The 20,558-nt window shown below is 41.6% G+C and overlaps 1 protein-coding gene across 1 annotated transcript in view; it reads right to left on the bottom strand.

Moving 5' to 3' along the window:
• The window catches only part of LOC124712257, a 243,834-nt gene extending 223,559 nt beyond the window's left edge, over nt 1–20,275 (bottom strand). The window contains exons 1-2 of the mRNA XM_047242551.1: nt 20,248–20,275; nt 6,069–6,244 (exon numbers count right to left, since the gene is read on the bottom strand). Of these exons, the coding sequence (XP_047098507.1) occupies nt 6,069–6,244; nt 20,248–20,275 (204 nt within the window). The remainder of the gene's footprint in view (nt 1–6,068; nt 6,245–20,247) is intronic.
• Nucleotides 20,276–20,558: the final 283 nt, after the last annotated feature.

Below are 20,558 nucleotides of genomic sequence, written 5' to 3'. Positions count from 1 at the left end.
GTTTCAGAAAGTGAGTCAGTGTCTAATCCGATAAAATATGCATCTATTGGATTCTGAAAGTTCATTAATTAAACAGGCCCTGCTGCAACCCCAAAACAAACATCACTTGGCAAGTACTCGAGTGGAAAGCTTGACATTGTTAGAATTTTCTAATTCCACTAAATTAGTGGCCGGTCAGTTCAAAAGTAAATATGCTCGGTATAAAAGTGGAATTTCCTAATACTCCACTTGGCAGGCAGCCCACAAAAACACACGCAAAGTGAGAGGCGTTAGCTTGTAAGTCACTTCGTTGAAATATAAAAAAAGATCACTGTAAACAACTCAGATCGTAAAGAATTATAAAACGTTAGCGTTATCTTTCCCACAATGCATTAAGCAATAACTGTTGTATCTGCTATGCAAGGCCGCCGTTTATAATACTTTGAATGATAGCTTTTCGCATACTAGTACTGCTCCGTAAACACATAGAATTCGGATGTTTGCTTTTAAGGCTCTGTCTCATTTATTTGCGTTCATGACATTCATTGCACATTTTAAATAAAGACTAATGTAATATGGTGGCTTAAACCATTTTAGTCCTTCTAAGTATTCGTGTTACTTTGCACTTCTTTATAAAAAAACTGTTAACATTTCCTGTGCATTACATATAATTACTATTTGTATCTTTGGATAGCATCCGTGAAGACAATCCAAGACCTAAACCGGCAGAATTTGGGTTTAAAATAAAAACAGCTGATGGAACAGTACTATACTGAATAGTATTTGACTTTTCGTTTCCAAATCCGAGCAAATTGAGGAATTTGCCGACACCACCGCACGCTTGCAAGAGTTGTTACCTGTCTCATGTTTCAATCGCCGATTACCGTCCCCATACGTCGTTGCCAGTGATCGTCTGACAACATCGGCCGACAGCTTGGTAAAAATGCGTCCGATTTCCTTCATTTTTTGACGGAGTCAAGGAGTGTAGAATCTGTTTATCAAGAAGGTTGAAATCTACTCTAACGTGACGCGTACTGTACAGTGTTTCCTCAGTTATAGGAATAAGCAGACAAGCTTTGCGAATATATGGGATGTAAAGAAAAACGTTCTTTTACATAAACAAGATGATCCCTGGTGGCATTGAAAAGCAAGCTTATAAGCACTTCGCATAATTTCAGTTAAATTCAGCTAAACATATATATATATGTCAATCATACTTCGATGACTGTCATCTAGAATACGTTTCAAAGATAAACATAAATTTTAGAATAACATACTCTGAACATTTAAACCTCTGAAAAATAATTCGCATACTGCTGCTGCCCACTTACCGCAACGAAAAATGCACCACTACGGAGGACAATTTTCTGAGATTGTAATCTATGACTATAGTTTTCCCTCTGTTGCAGGTGCGTTAAGACGTATAGGCAGGAGGCTGAAATGGCTAGATAACCACACAACATGCATAATGTAATGTAAGGTAACATTCAATAAATTATTATCAAGTTTTTCTTCTAAACTTCTGGTTTCCAGTAAAGTACCGATCTCAGACCATAGATTCCGAAATATACCCATTCTATTATATTTGTCATCCTCTGGGTGCCATAAACTCATTCTTTCTTGTACTAACCACAATCAATGTTTTGCATTTGGGAATGCCCGTCGATTCGACCGAAGTATACAAACTAATCTGACATCCACCGGCCTTCGTCGGCAGTCTGTATGTTCGAGCGTTAAAATCAGTTACACTGTCTCGGCTTATCAGTAGATACTTGACCGTTTCTGAGATGTCTTGGCGTTCGAATGCACGATCCGTGTGACGGTGGCTTTGGATTTATGTGTACCTGTATGTAGCGGGCTGTCTTTTTCAGAGGAGTACACATTCCGCATGCCGCACGTTATCAGCAGAACGGGTAGACTGCTTCACTCCCGTCCAAGCCAAGCTATGCGCAACGCAAGTAGCAAGAAGGAATCTTGCTTGCCTTCCGTCTTTTCGCTGTGTAATGCTATACAGCACTTTATTTAGTACGCTTTCATTGTAGTGTTAAGAACAGGGCTCGAAAAATGAAGTCTTTTTTATCTGAGTTTCAAAAAACGAGGCTCAATGAAATATATATTCATTTGGGGTCATTGTAGGCCATAAAAAGGCGAATTTTATTCGTCATTCTTTCATTTGCAGCGTATTTCGTGATTATTTATTTATTTCGATATGAACGGTTTTCCCTGCAACATTACCCTCTATCGACTAGAACTGGCTATTCTCAATTCGAACCATCATCAGGTCACCTCTAATAAATGTTTTCTGAGGTAAGCAGAACCATCTCTGGAAGTCGTAATCCTTTGCACTTAAGATGTCTATATTCTGGAACGAGAACTAAAGTAATCTTTTGGGAGCCTAGCTTCTGTAACCTTAGTATATACGAGCCGAATAATCGTATGACCCAACTTATACCTATTTTAATTACTTTTTCTAGGATGTATATTGCGGGTTTTCTGAATTCATTCGAAGTTACCAAAATACTTGAGTCTTAATTCCACAAATGCATTTTAGCAAACATTAAGTTCGTTTTTCGTATTATGATAATCTAAAAAGTACATGTCTCAAAGATGAAACTTATCTTTCATACTAAGCTTTCTTCGCACTACGGTGCATACCAACAGAATGTAATTTTTAATATCCACTGAGCCATTATTTTTTCCCCGTTCCAGTCAAAGTTTGCCCTAAATTTAGAAAGCCCATTTACTGCTGAATGTCCTTAAGTCCTTAGCACACTTGTCAGCCACTAAGTGACTCCTTTCAAAATATTTATGGAGTGAGGAATCTGCTGGTCAAATTTACAAACATGTGCTAACATACTCCAGGTTCCCGAATGAGTGTTTTGTAACTTTTTACACAATTTGAATTGCGTGGTACCTACCGATTCATTTGAAACTTCTCAAAAACACACGACAACTTCGCCCCTGCTGGAGTTGAGTTCTGTTTCCTCTATTCCCCAATTCTTAATTCCTGCCTATTGTTCTTTAAGTTTAGTCTGTACGTTTTGATGCTCCCATCGTTGCAATAAACTGGCTGCAGCGCTTCCGTAAGATTGTACAAAGATGTGACATGACATATAGAATGCTCCCCTGAACAATTTGAAGTATGTAACCTGGGATCGGAGAAGCCAGGTTAAAGAGATAAAGAGGTAAACTTGTCTTTTGCTTTGTCTAGCATTACTGTTTTCCAGCTTACTTACAACTAATATGCGTACAAGTTTACACGTTCTATGCTGTTTATTTACATATAATTCTTTATTTCCTGCAAGGAAACAGGGAGGACGAGACTGATTACTAGGAAGTCATGAGGCAGGTTTAGTTTCCTTTACTTGCCAATTACTCAATATACCAGCAAGATAAGTTCAGAAATATGCTTATTGAGACTACAGTCAATTATGAAATGTATATACTGAGTACATAAACATTTCTCAGTTTTGACAAGTTACTCCATGTAATGCTGTTGTATATACATTTTTTAATCCATAGCAACCTCGTGAAGCATAGTTTGGATTTAGCCGGTTTTACCTTGCTGGTTTATTCAGTTTTTTATTGAAAGTGTTACCTATACGGACATCGTACGATTTACATATTACCTCTCTGATGTAACTATCTTAATTTCTATCCAGTCCACAGTTACCTGACGGTCAATTCAATTCTTTTAAATAGCTTCCAGGTTAATAGACGATGCAGCGTTTGAACACTCAATGTGCTGACATATACAGAGCGTTTCCGTAAGAGAGTGCGAAAATGTAACAGGACGTAGATAATGAATGCTCCACTGAACAATTTGAGGTAAGGAACCTGGAGTCGGAGAAGCCACCTTCAGGAGATATGGAAGTAAACTTATATACCACTTTGTCTAGTATTACTGTTTTCAAGCTTATTTACAACAAACATGCGTGCATGTTTACATGCACTGAGCTGTTTATTGAAATCTACATTCTTTATTTCCTGCAAGAAAACAAGGAAACGAGCTTGCGCTGGCATTGTAAGAGACATCTCACTACTATCTTCTACCTGACCATCTGAATGTCCACTTGTGCGTGAGGTTCTTGCAAAGAGATCTACATGAGTTGTTGGAGATAGTGCTAAATGGTTCAAATGGCTCTGAGCAATATGGGACTTAACATCTGAGGTCATCAGTACCCTAGAACTTAGAACTACTTAAACCTAACTAACCTAAGGACATCGCACACATCCATGCCCGAGGTAGGATTCGAACCTGCGACCGTAGCGGTCGTGCGGCTCCAGACTGAAGCGCCTGCAACCGCTCGGCCACTGCGGCCGGCTGGAGATCGTACACTTCGCTGTTGCTGAGAGTATGTAGATACATTATTTCGTGGTCGCTGGACTGTCAGGTGAGGTCCTACTCCATGGCCTTCGAGGTCACCTGACCTGAATACCCTTGATTATTTCCTATGAGGATATCTAAAGCCACTTGTGTATGAGATCTCGGTGGATACGGAGATGGAATTTGTTGCCAGAATTGTAGCTGCCTGCGATGTGATTCGAAACACACCACGGATATCTGGCAGGGTGCGTCAGAATCTTGTTCGCCGATGTCATGCTCGCATTGAGGTCAATGACCGACAGTTTCAGCACATGTTATGAGATACAGTACAAATGGTACGTTCATTGTGTCAATGATGGTATCTGCACTTAACTGTAGCTAATGTAAATAGAAAAGTACACAGTGAAATGATTTTATTCCTATTATCTCCTTAAGCGGGCTTCTCCGAAGCCAGTTTCCCGAGGTCAAATTGTTCACTGGAACATCCTCTATGTGATGTTAAACTTTTGCACGCTGTCACGGAACACCCTGCATTCCTGGCTATTCACGCTGGACAGACAGCGCAACCTGTTGACCGGTGCAGCAAGCTGAACGGATCTCGTCAAGCTTGTCAGTCTTTCTAAAACTGAGGTAACCCTGTTGCACCTCTCTAATCGCCTTTCATCAGCAGAAATCAACCCACAGTTCGGCCCTCTTGGCACAGTCAGATACAACGAAAGCCCAAAATACCTAGGAGTCACTCTGGACAGGACTTTAACATACAAAAAACACCTTTCCAACTTGGCCAAGAATATACGAACACGAGCGAACCTTGTGAGGAAGCTGGCAGGCAGTACATGGGGAGCAACCACATCAGTCTCCGAGGAGCATCCCTTGCACTGGTATACTGCGCAGCAAAATACTGTGCACCAGTTTGGCTACGAAGCACCCACGTCGCGAAAGTAGACGTCCAACTGAACTCAGTTATGAGAATAATTAGTGGTATAGTCCAGTCTACACCTACTTGCTGGTTACTAGTGCTTTCAAACATCTGTCCACCAGATCTCCGTCGAAAGGATGTTATTTACAACCTCTGTCAGCAAGTTTCTGAAAACAACTCGGTCCCTCTTCATGACGATTTGCAATCACTGCCCAGGAAACGCCTCAAATCTAGAAGACCAGCATATGAAATAAGAGTCCAAATGCTATCCACAGGATTCGACCAGGACGCAGAGTGGAAACGTGAGTGACAAGCTACAAGTACCCGAAACCACGAACTTGTAGACAATTTAATAGTTCCAGTTCCAGGCTTCCACCGACCAAGGGAGGTGTGGGTGCAGTTAAACAGACATCGGACCGAAGAGGGTAGGTGCAAATACAACATGCACAAGTGGGGCTTTTCAAGTGGCAGTGTGTGTGACTGTGGTGACACCCAAACAATGAGCCACGTTGTGAATGACTGTCCAATGAGACGCTTCCCTGGTGGCATTGAGAAGGTCCGTCAAGCATCCCACGAGGCACTCCGCTGGACCGGGGCCATCAACAACCGAGTGTAGTCTGAGCCGTTTTAAAACTTGTGTACTATATGTAATTTCACATGTTCATTTTTATATATATTTCTTTGTTTTGCTAAATGTGTATTACTGTAATTGATTCATACGATAATAATAATAACAACCACTGTGGTTCAGTACACGTGCTCTCTTAGGTTTCCGTCGCGACATGTTGAGCTGCTTTAATGGTTACAACGGAATGAGAACCTGTACGCCGCTGGCGTGTTTACCTTGAGGACGTCCCCGGCGTGCGCCGCCCTCTGCCGGCCGCCGAACAGCCACCAGGAGCGGCCGGCGCGGTCCCTCCACAGCGAGGCGCCGACGCGCGGGCCCGGGCCGCGGTAGGCGGCCGACTCGGTCGCGTTGAAAGTGGTCGGCGGCAGCGCCCACTGTTCCCACTCCCACTCTGCAACACGCGTCACCAGGCGGGCTGTCAGCACACAGCGGCACGGTCGCTTCCCAACGACGAGTATGACAACGCGTTCTTGACATCTGGCGACATCTACTCCGTGGTACAAACTCTGACGGACGAGAGCGCAGATACATCAACCTAGCAGTATTTTAAGGAAAGTCATTAAATATCCAGAAGTATGCATGTCCTGACAGAAATAAATAATGCAGATAATAAGATTAAAACTGTATGGGACGTTCTCAAACAGGACACAGGACAGTCAGGTAGCGTAAAAAAAACATAACATTTAAACTACGAGGGTCACTCCAAAAGATATGCACAAGATTTTTTTTTAAAATCCATCTTTTATCATACATGTTTGAAACTTTTACAGTGTGTAGGTACATCCTTTAGGAACAATATTTTCATTTCTCCACATAATTTCCATCCCTCTCAACTGGCTTACGCCATCTTGGAACCAGCTCCTGTACACCTGCACGGTAACATTCAGGAGCAACCTGTTGGAGCCACTGTTTGGCAGCGTGCACAAAGGAGTCATCATCTTCAAACCTTGTTCCACGAAGAGAGTCTTTCAGTTTCCTAAAGAGATGATAGTCAAATGGAGCCAGGTCAGGACTGTAAGGCGGGTGTTTCAGTGTTGTCCATCCGAGTTTTGTCATCGCTTTCATGGTTTTTTGACTGACATGTGGCCGTGCATTGTCGTACAACAGCAAAACATCCTGCTTTTGCCGATGTGGTCGAACACGACTCAGTCGTGCTTGAAGTTTCTTCAGTGTCGTCACATATGCATCAGAATTTATGGTGGTTCCACTTGGCATGATGTCCACAAGCAAGAATCCTTCGGAATCGAAAATCACTGTAGCCGTAACTTTTCCAGCAGAAGGTGTGGTTTTGAATTTTTTTTTTTCTTGGGTGAATTTGCATGATGCCACTCCACTGATTGCCTCTTCGTCTATGGTGCAAAATGATGGAGCCATGTTTCATCCCCTGTCACAATTCTTCCAAGAAATTCATCTCCACCTCTCTCGTACTGTTCCAAAAGTTCGCAGCATACCGTTTTTCTTGTTTCTTTGTGAGCTACTGACAACATCCTGGGAACCCACCTGGCACAAACGTTTCTTAACGCCAACGCTTTCAGTACTCTGCTAACACTTCCTTCCCCTAACTCAACGTAGAGTGACAATTCTTTCACTGTGATGCGTCTGTCAGCAGTCACCAATTCGTTAACTCTCTACACATTGTCTGGAGTGTGTGCAGTACGAGGCCTACCACTGCGTGGACAATCCTCAATATTGCCGTGCCCACTTTCACCACGTAACCTGCTTGCCCACCGACTAACTGTACTGCGATCGACAGCAGCACCTCCATATACCTTTTTCAACCTCTTGTGGATGTTTCCCACTGTCTCGTTTTTACAGCACAGGAATTCTATGACAGCACGTTGCCTCTGACGAACGTCAAGTGTAGCAGCCATCTTCAAGACATGCTGTGACGGCGTCACTCACGGGAACAGATTGAACTAAGTTCGAAAACAAGCGGGAAGGATGTATCTACACACTGTAAAACTTTCACACATGCAGAATGAAAACTGTATTTTTACAAAAATAGTGTGCATTTCTTTTGGAGTGACCCTCGTAGATGACAGTGTTATGACCGGTAATTCACAAGTTGCAACTATTGCTAACAATCAACTTCTAAACGTAGCAGCAAATTTGTGATTTAATGTTTCACTTGACAAAGCAAGAGCATATACTAAAAATGTAGTTCCGCAAACTATAAGCAACTAGAATTAGCACCAGTATTCTATAATGGCATTAATACAATTAGAAAAATTCTAAAAAAAAAAAAAACCTTATGTGAGGCTCATGAAATTTCAACCAGCATTCTGAAAAGTTGTTTCACCTTAATAAGCAATGTCCTTAGTGATATGTGCTATGCATCACTGGCACAGGGAATATTTCCAGATGGGTCAAAATATGCTGTTGTTAAACCACTTCATAAGAAAGGTGACAAGACAGGCTTAAACAGCTATCGTTCAACATCTTTGCTGATATGTTTTTCAAAAGTATTCGAGAAAGTAATGTATTCAAGAGTAGCTGCGTACTTAAATAGAAACAATTTACGTAGCATATCACGCTTTGGATTCCAGAAAGGTAGCTCGAGTGATAATGCTATTTATGCATTTACTCGTCAAACAATGTAGGCTTCAAATAATAAAATATCGACAGATAGTATTTTTTGATATCTTCCCAAGGTGTTTGATTGTGTAAATCAATTACTCTCTTAAAAAAACTCAAGGTTTATGGAACTGATGGCTTTACACACAAGTGGTTTGATTCATATTTCACAAACAGAATGCAAAAGATTATGCTGAATTACTCAAACAGTGTCGGAAGAGTAGAAAGAAAATGTTAGTGACTAGGAAAATAAGTCACAAAGGGAGTCCCACAGGGCTCAGTTTTTGGTCCACTCCTATTCCTTCTATATGTGAATGAGCTTCCACTAAACATTAAGCAAATGGAACTAGTATTTTTTGCACACGAAACCAGTATTATAACAAATCGAACTACAGGAAAAACAACAAAAGAATTGGGAAATGATATATTCCAAAGCATTATTAGGCTGTTCTCTGAAAAATCGACTTTCCATAAATTTTGAAAAAAAAAGAAAACATACTACATTCACTGCTGCACAATAAATAGTGTCATACCAAGAATCGATTTAGCACATGAGCAGCTGGCAGTAAGTTCAATAGAGCGCTCCAAATGTTTGGTTGTACATGTTGATGAAAACTTGATCTACAAGAAGCATGTGACTAAGCTTCTCAGACAGTTAAGTTCAGCTACTTTTGTTCTTGATGTAATTCCTAATCTTGGAAACAAACATTTTGCATATTTCCACTCAGTAACATCCTACGAAATAATTCTCTGGGGTATCTCACCACTTAGAAAGAAAGTATTGATTGAATAATAGCGAGCAGTTAGAATAATATGTGGTGTTCGCTCACAGACGCCATGTAGGTAGTTCTTCAAGAAGGTAGATATTTTAACTGTGACCTCACAATGTAGATATCCGTTAACGAAATTCGACAAAAATAATCTATTACAATTTGAGATAAACAGCGATGTCCATAAATGCAACATTTGAGGGAAAAATGATCTTTATTGTCCACTATTAAAGCTGTCAGTGGCTGTGAAATAAGTTCAATAAGCAGCAACAAAAATTTTTGATCATTTTCCCAACGACATAAAACGTGTGATAGGAAGCCAAGCAAGTTTTACAGTTAACTTAAAATCGTTCGTCCTGGACAACTCCTTCTGTTTCATCGATGAATTTCTACTTAAAAACTAGTAGCCATTAAAAAAAGTATAGCTGTATGAGTAAGACTGAAAGTAATAATATGCTCATTTATGTCAACATTAAACGTATATACATATCCTGTTAGCTGACCAAGCAACAGCATTTCGATAAAAGAATCGTTCAAATGATCCATGTAAGACGTATCTAACTAACTAAATAACTTGGAAAAGCAAGACTCGACTGAATCGAAAGTTTTTGAAGAAAGAAAGTCTATTTGCTCATTGCTCGATTTTCCTTATGTGAGACAATATCTTCAGATTTAGTAATACATAAACAGAGCTTGAGCCCACAACGAATGGATCGTGTCTGTACGTGTCTGTCGCGCAGTATTTGTTTTGCCTGTGATGCCATCATATGGACCTCATTGTTACGCATTAGACTTGTGCAATGATATAAACTAGTACAGCATCGAAATGCGTTTAGCCAGAGCTTCATTATGAAGAGCCTGCGGAGTACTATTACGAACTACAATGACACAATAATAACATTCGTCGTAATATAAGTGAATAGCTATATTAAATGGAAAATGAGAAAATAACGAAAGATATCGTCTCATATGGCTCGTAAATGTTTCGTGTTATAGGAAACGCAAGTCAAAGGAAAGCTCGTGTCGAAAGGAATCCAAAAAGATTAAAAAGTAAAGTACCGAGTGAAAGCGAGAGCTTCGGCAGAGAAGAAAGGGAAATGAAGAAAAGGGCGAAAAGCGATTACGAACAGTAGCTGACGCATAGGACGTACACGAGTCAGCGACAGACCGAACTTGTGATTCACCTCTTACGTAATCATTATGCTCCAACGATTGTATTAAAGAAACTGATAGTTAAATTCGGTATTAGTGCAGAACATCTGTCATGATTTTATCCGACGTTTTCACGAACAATCTGATTCGTGGTGACAGGATTTTTTAAAATTCCTTTTCGTTCTTCTTCTTGTTGATACGAGCCGTGTCATATATACACTATGTGATCGAAAGTATACGGACAAACCTCAAAAACATACGTTTTTCATATTAGGTGCATTGTGCTGCCACCTACTGCCAGGTACTCCATATAAGAGACCTCAGTAGTCATTAGGCATCGACAGAGAGCAGAATAGGTCGCTCCGCGGAACTCACGGACTTCGAACGTTGTGACGGTCGTCACGTAAATGGACATTTGGAGAAAGGGAAAAAAAGTTTTTTATGCGACGTGTGAACCATAAATTATCTTAAGACTAAGTACGTCTGCGTGATGTATAACAAATAGTAAAGAATGTAAATTATTATTATCAAATATCGATGTAACTAGCAACGAACAGCTTTTTGTATAATCTGTGTGTAACATAGGCCATGAAGATCAGAGACAATGCTTTGATTGAACTCTCTCTCCCGTTTTTATTTCGTCTAGAGGTAGGCCGCCATTGTAGCGCTGGATGATAATTAATGTATGTTTTTTCTGTATTTTTGCAAAATACAATAGAAATTGTTATTAGAAAGTGTGTATTATTGACTTAGTTGTCACCTCTCATGATCGCAACCATTAATTCTCATTAACCAAGTTTTTTCAGAAGTTCGAGTTGCGGGGAACTCTTCTTCCCTAGCAGCATTTGGTCGGCCATTACGCTATCTTTTATAATTGATAATGCATTTTATAATATTAAATGTAAATGCGAGAGACTTCTCAGTTTTGATCTTTCACTAATTTCAAAGTTAAAAAGAGTTATGAGAGATTTCATTTACTAAAATTCACAGTAGTGAATGATGGTTCAAATCAAATAGCTCTGAGCACTATGGGACTTAACTGCTAAGGTCATCAGTCCCCTAGAACTACTTAAACCTAACTAACCTAAGGACATCACACACATTCATGACCGAGGCAGGATTCGAGCCTGCGACCGTAGCGGTCGCGGAGCTGCAGACTGTAGCGCCTAGAACCGCTCGGCCACTCCAGCCGGCAGTACTGAATGAGTTCAGTATGTTCCATGTTGGCCGCTTAGTGGCAGACGAGATTCTCTCCAGTTTTGTCTTGCAAATAATGAACAAGAAATGTTCAAAATCATTCCATGCAATAAACACCGCAATATCTCAGTTAATCTTTGCGAAATTTGGTACGTAAATAACCAGTAGCCTCTGAGACTCATATTAATACTTACAGTTTGCGTAAGAATACGTCTATTTTCTTTCCATTCGGGAGGACGACGGTTCAATCCCGTCTCCAGCCATCCTGATTTAGGATTTCCGTGATTTCCCTAAATCGTTTCAGGCAAATGCCGGGATGGTTCCTTTGAAAGGGCACGGCCGATTTCCTTCCCAATCCTTCCATAACCCGAGCTTGCGCTCCGTCTCTAATGACCTCGTTGTCGACGGGACGTTAAACACTAACCTAACCTAAACCTATTTTCTTTCCTAAATAGCAGCGCTCACGCAAACCATCTATTAGAAGGCGGTGAGTCGCGCGTTGTGTTTAAAAAATTTTATATCGTACGTACATCGGGGCAGGCGATGTCCGTACGAGTGTTATCGCGGTACAGGTCAATTAAGTCTCATGCTAGCCCACAATATTTAAAGACCCCCAACCAAAATCAGAAAATATAATTATAAAAATATATAATTATCCCGTGATAAGTGGCCCCATATACACTTATACCGTGATAACGTGGTCAGGTAATTGTGTGTCATTTGTGTTATATGGCTGTACGCGAGATCTCGACACTTACAAACATCCCTAGGTCCACTGTTTCCGATATGATAGTGAAGTAGAAACGTGAAGGGATACGTACAGCACTAAAGCGTACAGGCTGACCTCGTCTGTTGACTGACAGAGACCGCCGACAGTTGAAGAGGGTCATAATATGTAATAGGCAGACATCTATGCAGACCACCACACACGAATTCCACACTGCATCAGGATCCACTGCAGATAACATGGCAGTTAGGCGGGAGGGGAGAAAATTAGGATTTCATGGTCGAGCGGCTGCTAACAAGCCACACATCACGCCGGTAAATGCCAAACGATGCCTCGCTTGGTGTAAGGAGCGTAAACATTGGACGATTGAACAGTGAGAAAACGTAGTGTGGAGTGACGAATCACGGTACACAATGTGGCGATCCGATGGCAGGATGTGGGTATGGCGAATGCCCCGTGAACGTCATCTGCCAGCGTGTGTAGTGCCAACAGTAAAATTCGTAGTCGTTGCTGTTATGGTACACCTTCTTGCTTCCCACTGTTGAAGAGCAATCCGGGGATGGCGATTGCATCTTTCAACACGATCGAGCACCTGTTCATAATGCACGGCCTGTGGCGGAGTGGTTATATGAAAATAACATCCCTGTAAGGGACTGGTCTGCACAGAGTCATGGCCTGAATCCTGTAGAATACCTTTGGGATGTTTTGGAACGCCGACTTCGTTGCCAGGCCTCACCGACCGACATCGATACCTCTCCTCAGTGCAGCACTCCGTGAAGAATGGACTGCCATTCCCCAAGAAACCTTCCAGCACCTGATTGAACATATGCGTGCGAGAGTGGAAGCTGTCAGCAAGGCTAAGGGTGAGCCAACACCATACTGAATTCCAGCATTACCGGTGGAGGGTGCCACGAACTTGTAAGTCATTTTCAGCCAGGTGTCCGGATACTTTTAATCACATTGTGTACCAGATAGTATCAAAAATTTCTGAATTATATTAAACTTATTACGTCTTACCTAGATCTTTTTCTCCATCGTCACGTTCACATGAGTCTCCTTGCGACGTAATACGCTGATGCAAACGTTTCTCTCATTTTCGAAACACATGCAGAAAGTCGTTCTTTGTTAGTTTCGGTGTTCGTCAACCTCCGCGATTCCCCTTGAATTTCCTCCTCTATATCAAACCTTCGCCTCTCAAACTTTATTTTCATCTTGGGGGAGAGGAAGAATCACATTAAACTATATCTCTTAGGAATGGTAACTGACGAACGACCATAATTTTCAAAGAAATCATTTTGTGCACAAATCGCCTCATTATGAAGCAGTAAAGCAAGTACAAAACCGGTGTTTCAAACGTCTCTGTAGCGGTCATCTTCAGGATCGTTAAACTTCTGAAATGTCGGATTTACAGTTTTTTTAGTGTTTCATAACGACGCAGACTAACACCCAAAAGATTTTAATCAAACTGGCACGCCATGGACACCTAAGTGCTTACTAATATCTCGTTTTTGGTCAAAGATTCCTGAAAATATAGGCCGTAAGCAACCGTGCATAGCGCTGGTGGAGTATTTAGTCGTTCCTACGACATTTCTGTGGAAAATGTTCTCCCCATCTCCTCTCTGAAAAAGGTCTTACAACATAGTGACAAAACTGTATATTGCCTGCCTGACGAGAAGGGACTTGTTTAAATTACTTGCAGACTTTCACGTGATGTTGCTTCTGTTCGTTTTGAATCAGTGGTGGCACAAACTTCTCCGCAATCCTTCTAGTATCCAGTTCGTCCCACCGTAACTTATTTCCAAAATGATGTAAAGATCTTGAATGGTCTGTCTATGGCCCTGCAGAATCAGATCTCTCCCTTCCTGAAGATTTTCTAGAGTGATACTCGTTGATGGCCGACCAGAACAGTCCTCATCATCAATCGATGATCCCTTTTTTTGAAACGCTTACACCAGTCTATGTTTGACGTAAACAATTTCTTTTAAAAAGCTTGCTGCAACGTTTGGTGCGTTTCTGCAGCAATTTCCCCGAGTTTAAGATCAGTCATCACAAAACCACAAACATCCGGAAAACGACGATGGTAATATGCCCATCAGCTACTAATCAAACTATTCACGTCACAGGAATTTGTGACAGTGATACGAGAACGACAATTTTGAGGCGCCTAGCGGTATTTCAGTGTTCTCGTAACCAAGTACTCGCAAAATTCAAACTTCTGAAGCTTTAATATACCACCTAGTACCTATGCCGGCGGTATCCTAAACTAACGCGTTTATTTTTAGCGATCCGCAATAGCGTTTATGTATTCACTTTGGCTCGTTCTGCAGTAACTCACTTGATTAAATATAACGCTGCTGCCACCTGATTCTATATCGTCAAAGGAAAAAGGAGAAGAAATCTGAAATTGATGAGTGTACGTATGTCAGCGGCATCTGTCAGCGTCATACATAGAACGGCAGGCACCATTGCGCGAATACAAAATAATTTGTCAATATTCTGTAAGCAAATGTGGAAGACGACAATAAAAGATAAGTTAATACAGAAATTTGAATTCGCCTACATTATTGTGCATACTTACTGTAACATGTCACCACAAGATTGGGTAAGGTTCTGCTTGAAGTGTATCGACACTCGATTTATTTTATCTTTCCCTTGAAAATGTGCTGGTATCTAAGCAGAGAGACTAATGAACTATGGAAGGAAGAGCCAGTGAGAACCCGAGACGAGAAACATATGCCTCGATTTTTTCTCTTGTCTCAGTCTCTACATCTCAGAGTAGGGTATCACCTACACCTATGCATAGTTATGGACGATAATTGGAAAATATTAGGTTTGTCGATTCTCTCCTACGGAGATATAATCCAAGCTGACACATATTTTATAATATGTGTGTTAATCTATACAGCTGGAAAATTGTGTTAAGTTCGCTACCGCTGCTCAGAGTGGCGTCTCTGGGCTTCGATGTAGACTTGACATAGTCGCACAGAGTTTTGTCGTATCCACTAAAAAATTCCCTTGGTGAACAGAGTCACGAACAGAGAGAATTTCAGCCACGACATTCTCTTCACGTTCGGCAGCTGTCTCGTTTACAAGACTTTTCAGATGTCCCTGAAGTTTCTTCTGCATCTTTCAATGGCTCTCCGTCCGAAATAACATAATACTTTCTTCCTACCAAAACATCCTCAATCCGATCACAAGCTGTGTTTCACACTATAATTACGGTCGTATAGATTATCGAAAAAATTTTAAATGGTTTCAAGATTTATTCGTTTTGAGATGGAAAGTTGTCGACACATGTAGACAGCGTTCGCGACCCTTCTATATATAATAACTTGGCAGAAAATGTGGACAGGGATTTTTACAGATGATGAAGCTTTCTGCAATGAGGTACCACCTAAAAGGAAGCTGCACAGATACTGGTAAGATTCCAGAGTGCTGCAAAAAATGTCAGTGTTCAGAAATCTAAAACTGTGTTCTTCACAAAACAAAAGAACTTACTATCCAATGATTGCAATATCAATGAATCACAATTCCAGTCAGTAATCTCTTATAAATAACTGAGTTTGTGGACTTACGAAATGGAACGATCACATACGCTCAGTCGTAGCAACGGTTCGTCGGTAGGATACCGGAAAGATACAGTCAATCTACAAAAGAGACAGCTATCAAAACTCTCGTGTGACCCTTCATTGAATATTGTTAAAGTGTGAGGCACACATGTCGAATAAAACATGGGATACTGAACGTATGGTAAGGAGTGCAGCACGAATTACCACAGCTTCGTTTGACCACAGGCGGAGTATCGTGGAAATTCTGAAGACTCGCAATAAAGTGAGAAATATGAACTATCTGATCAGAAGTGTCTAGACACCCCTGTGTAATGCGGAACTGACCACTAGGCCTCATGAGAGGTCAGTGTAAAAGAAGGCGGGGAGTGTTGTGTTGTCAGCAGAGAAGCAGGTTGATCAGCAGAGGTCAGTGACTTCGAATGTGGACTAATCATTGGATGTCACCTGAGCAACAAACCTATCTCTAACATTTCAACAGTTCTAAAGCTCCCCAAGTCGACTGTTGGTGATGTGTCTGTAGTGGCGACCTGAAGCAATAACCACAGCCAAACCAAGACCAGTAAGACCTCATGTAATGACAGACAAGGACCACCAAGCACTGCGGATCGTGGTTGTAAAAAAAATGGCATGAAATCAACGGAAGCGATTACTCGTGAGTTCCCAAGTGCTGTCAGCAGTCGATATAGTGCAGTAACAGTGCTTAGAGACTTAAAAAGAATGGGGTAAGGTGGCCCAGCAGCTCGTCATAAGTCACTTGTTTCTGCAGTCATTGGTAAGGGTCACTTGAGGTGGTGTAAAGAGCGATGCGACAGGGCAATGGATGACTGGGAACGAATGATTTGGAGTGATGAATCACGCTTTGCTCTGTGGCTATCCGATGTAAGTGTTTGGGTTAGCCGATTGCCTGCCATCGTGTGTAGTGCCAACAGTGAAGTACAGTGGACGTGGTGTCACGATATGTGGGTGTTTTTCCCAGTTAAGGTGTGATCACTTAATTCTATTCAGAAAAGGCTATATGCGGTACGATATGAACACGTTTCACAGCTCTGTGTACCGCGTACAGCAGAGCAACAGTTCAGAGATGATAACTCTGTATCGGAATGACAATGTACCTTGTCATAAAGCAGTATTTGTGAGGCAGGAACACCCTTGAAATCGACTAGTCTGCCTAGAGTCCCGACCTGAACCCAAAGGGACGTCATAGAAATGAGTTAGAACGCCGAATTCTCCCCAGGCCCCAGCGTCCAAAATCACTACCTTCCTTGGTTTCGGCTATTGAGGAAAAACGGGCTGCATCCCTCCACTGACATCGGACACATCATGTTCCCCAGCACAGTTCAAACCATCATTTAGGTGAAGGATGGACATAGTCCGTATTATTATTCACTAAGAGGTGTCCCGATACTTTTGATCAGGTAATGTGTAACCGCCAGCTATGTATCACTTCTGTCGAGACCGCAAATAGGAGATTTGACTGATTACAACGCGCACAGAGGCATTTAAGCAGTCATTCTCCCCACGCTCCGTTGCTAAATGTCACGTAAAGAAACCATAATTCGTGCTACAATGGGAAGCGCGCTCTGTCATACATTTCTCAATGCTTTGCAGAGTATGGATGTAGGTGTACAACCGATTATCTAATACCAGGTCGGGGGAGCGAGCTGACTACGGAACAGGATCGTTTTGTTAGACCCACATACAAAGTTGACTGCCTGACAGCAATGTCATGACGCTGTCTCTAACAAGGGAACCTCCCCATCGCACCCCCCTCAGATTTAGTTATAAGCTGGCACAGTGGATAGGCCTTGAAAAACTGAACACAGATCGATCGAGAAAACAGGAAGAAGTAGTGTGGAACTATGAAATAATAAGCAAAATATACAAACTGAGTAGTCCATGCGCAAGATATGCAACATCAAGGACTGTACAAGCTCAAGAGCGCCGTGGTCCCGTGGTTAGCGTGAGCAAATGCGGAACGTGAGGTCAGTGGTTCAAGTCTTTCCTCGAGTGAAAAATTTACCTTCTTTATTTTCGCAAAGTTAAGATCTGTTCGTTCGATCATTGACGTCTCTGTTCACTGTAATAGGTTTAGTGTCTGTGTTTTGCAACCGCACCACATAACCGTGCGATTATTAGAAGAAAGGACGTGCCTATCCAATGGGAACCGAAAACATTTGATCGCAAGGTCATAGGTCAACCGATTCCTCCACAGGAAAACACGTCTGATATATTCCATACGACACTGTTGACGGCTTGTGCGTATGTGTGTCACATGACAGGAATATGTTGTCGACCCACCTAACTTGTACACTTGGCGAATGGGTACAAACATTCTTCTACCTTGCCCGATTTAGGTTTTCTTGTGGAGGTGATAATCACTCCCAAGAAAGTGATGAAAACATAAGAGTTTGTCACATAAACTGAAAATAAAAAATTAAAATTTTAACTCGAAGGAAGACTTGAACCAAGGAACTTTTGTTCAGCAGTTGCTCACGCTAACCACGGGACCACAGCGTTCATCAACTCAAACGGTCCTTGATGTTAATTATGTTCCGCATCAACTACTCAATTTATATATTTTGCTTGTTTTTTCATAGTTCCACACGACTTCTTCCTGTTTTCTCGATTGATCTGTGTTCAGTTTTTCCAGGGCTATCCACTTAGCCAACTTATAACTAAACCTGAGGGGGGTGCGATGTGGAGGTTCCCTTGTAAGTAAAATAGTGAACACTGGTACAATCAAGCGTAGAGGAAGCAGACGTGAGCCTATCGACAAATAATCGACTATACCAACTCACAAATTCGCTGCAAGTACGTGTTCACAACTGCAGCGTGAGAAGTATTAATGCTCTGCATGAATCTATTCCAACAACTGAGCACTTTGTATTGGAAAATCACCTTCTTCGAAGGAAAGTATATACGCACGAATATGTTAATCGACCATACAACGTTGAAGCGCCGGTTTGCCAACACGATCCGAGGTTCTAAGACAACTCAGCACTTTACATGAATGATATGGGCGTAGCTATTATTCCTTTATTAATTTGTACATAAGTGCTGGAGCGGTGATCGAAGTCACTCATCCACTCGAGAAAGCACTGCTTGCCAAGTCGGGAGTCAGTACAGTTCGATGTCCTCCTCGGTGTTGTATTGTGTTGTCATTTTCGACGTCTTCCATAACCGTTGGAAAAGGGTTGCAAACAGCGTGCTGGATCTCTACTACATAAGTACTTAACGAAATACGGACGGTCAACTTCCAGACAGTTTCCATTTAATGTCCGCAAGCGAAAACTATATCATACCATTCCAAAATTTAATAAATTCAAATGGCTCTGAGCACTATGGGACTTAACATCTATGGTCATCAGTCCCCTAGAACTTAGAACTACTTAAACCTAAATAACCTAAGGACATCACACAACACCCAGTCATCACGAGGTAGGGAAAATCCCTAACCCCGCCTGGAATCGAACCCGGGAACCCGAGCGCGGGAAGCGAGAACGCTACCGCACGACCACGAGCTGCGGACTAATAACTTTCAACTTGTAGCATCCTCATCACATTTCCTTTTTTATAGTTGAAAGTTGGTGACCCATCGCATGAATCATTTAACGGTCTGTCTCCATGGTGCCCTGTCTTCTCCATCTCGAAGTAGCTGGCTTCATGTTTGGTTTGTCTTATCCTTTATTTGGTCCATCCATCATCTCGGTGAATTATGCTCCAATCTTTTCCCTTCGACTTTGCCTTGAATGATCGTCTTTCCCAAGTTACCTTCCTATCATCGAATTATATGACCAAAGAACTGCAGGGTTCGCTGGAAACATGCACTGGACAGCCTCTTCTCTGCCCTGAGTTCTCCAAGTACTGATTTGTTGTTTGTCGTTTGTCCATCCATGATATTATCAACAACGACATCTCAAAAGGATCTTTTGCAGTCCGCTTCAGGTATTGTAGATGTTCACCCCATACAGAAAAACTAAAAACAACAGAGACTTCAGCACTATCGACATGGTATGTCTGGTTCGGGCTCGGCCTTTTCAAGTCACTGTGAGCTTCGATGAAGCATCTCTCGTCCGCAGCTCGTGGTCGTACGGTAGCGTTCTCGCTTCCCGCGCCCGGGTTCCCGGGTTCGATTCCCGGCGGGGTGAGGGATTTTCTCTGCCTCGTGATGACTGGGTATTGTGTGATGTCCTTTGGTTAGTTAGGTTTAAGTAGTTCTAAGTTCTAGGGGTCTGATGACCATAGATGTTAAGTCCCATAGTGCTCAGAGCCTAAATGAAGCATCCCTACCCAGAGTAATTCTATGCTGTATTTATTGTGTATAGCCATTGCTTTTCTGAATCATTGAACAAATTATCAACTTCTTCATATTCTGATAGTATATGAGTAAGTGGTAGTGACTCACCACTGTCAATTATGATGATCTTGATCATTTTCTAATCAATTGACAAACCAAATTACTCACTGTCTCTCTCAACCTTTTCGAGTACTTCGTTTATTTCCACTTTTGATTCATGAAAACCTTCACTCACAACTTTCTCCACAGACGTTGTAACGTTGTTTTACAATATCTTTTGCCTACACTGACATCGCTTTATTACCCGAACTTAGCATGAAATGTTCGCTTATTTTCCCAACTGATAGAAAGTCAATGCCATTTCTGCTTATTAGATGATCTTTGAATTTCAACCGAAATATTGTTCGTAAAGCGTATGT

This window comes from Schistocerca piceifrons, chromosome 8 (genome assembly GCF_021461385.2).
Source record: "Schistocerca piceifrons isolate TAMUIC-IGC-003096 chromosome 8, iqSchPice1.1, whole genome shotgun sequence".
NCBI lineage: Eukaryota > Metazoa > Arthropoda > Insecta > Orthoptera > Acrididae > Schistocerca > Schistocerca piceifrons.
Note: the sequence above shows the minus strand (reverse complement) of the source record. Positions and strands in the feature narration are given on the sequence as shown.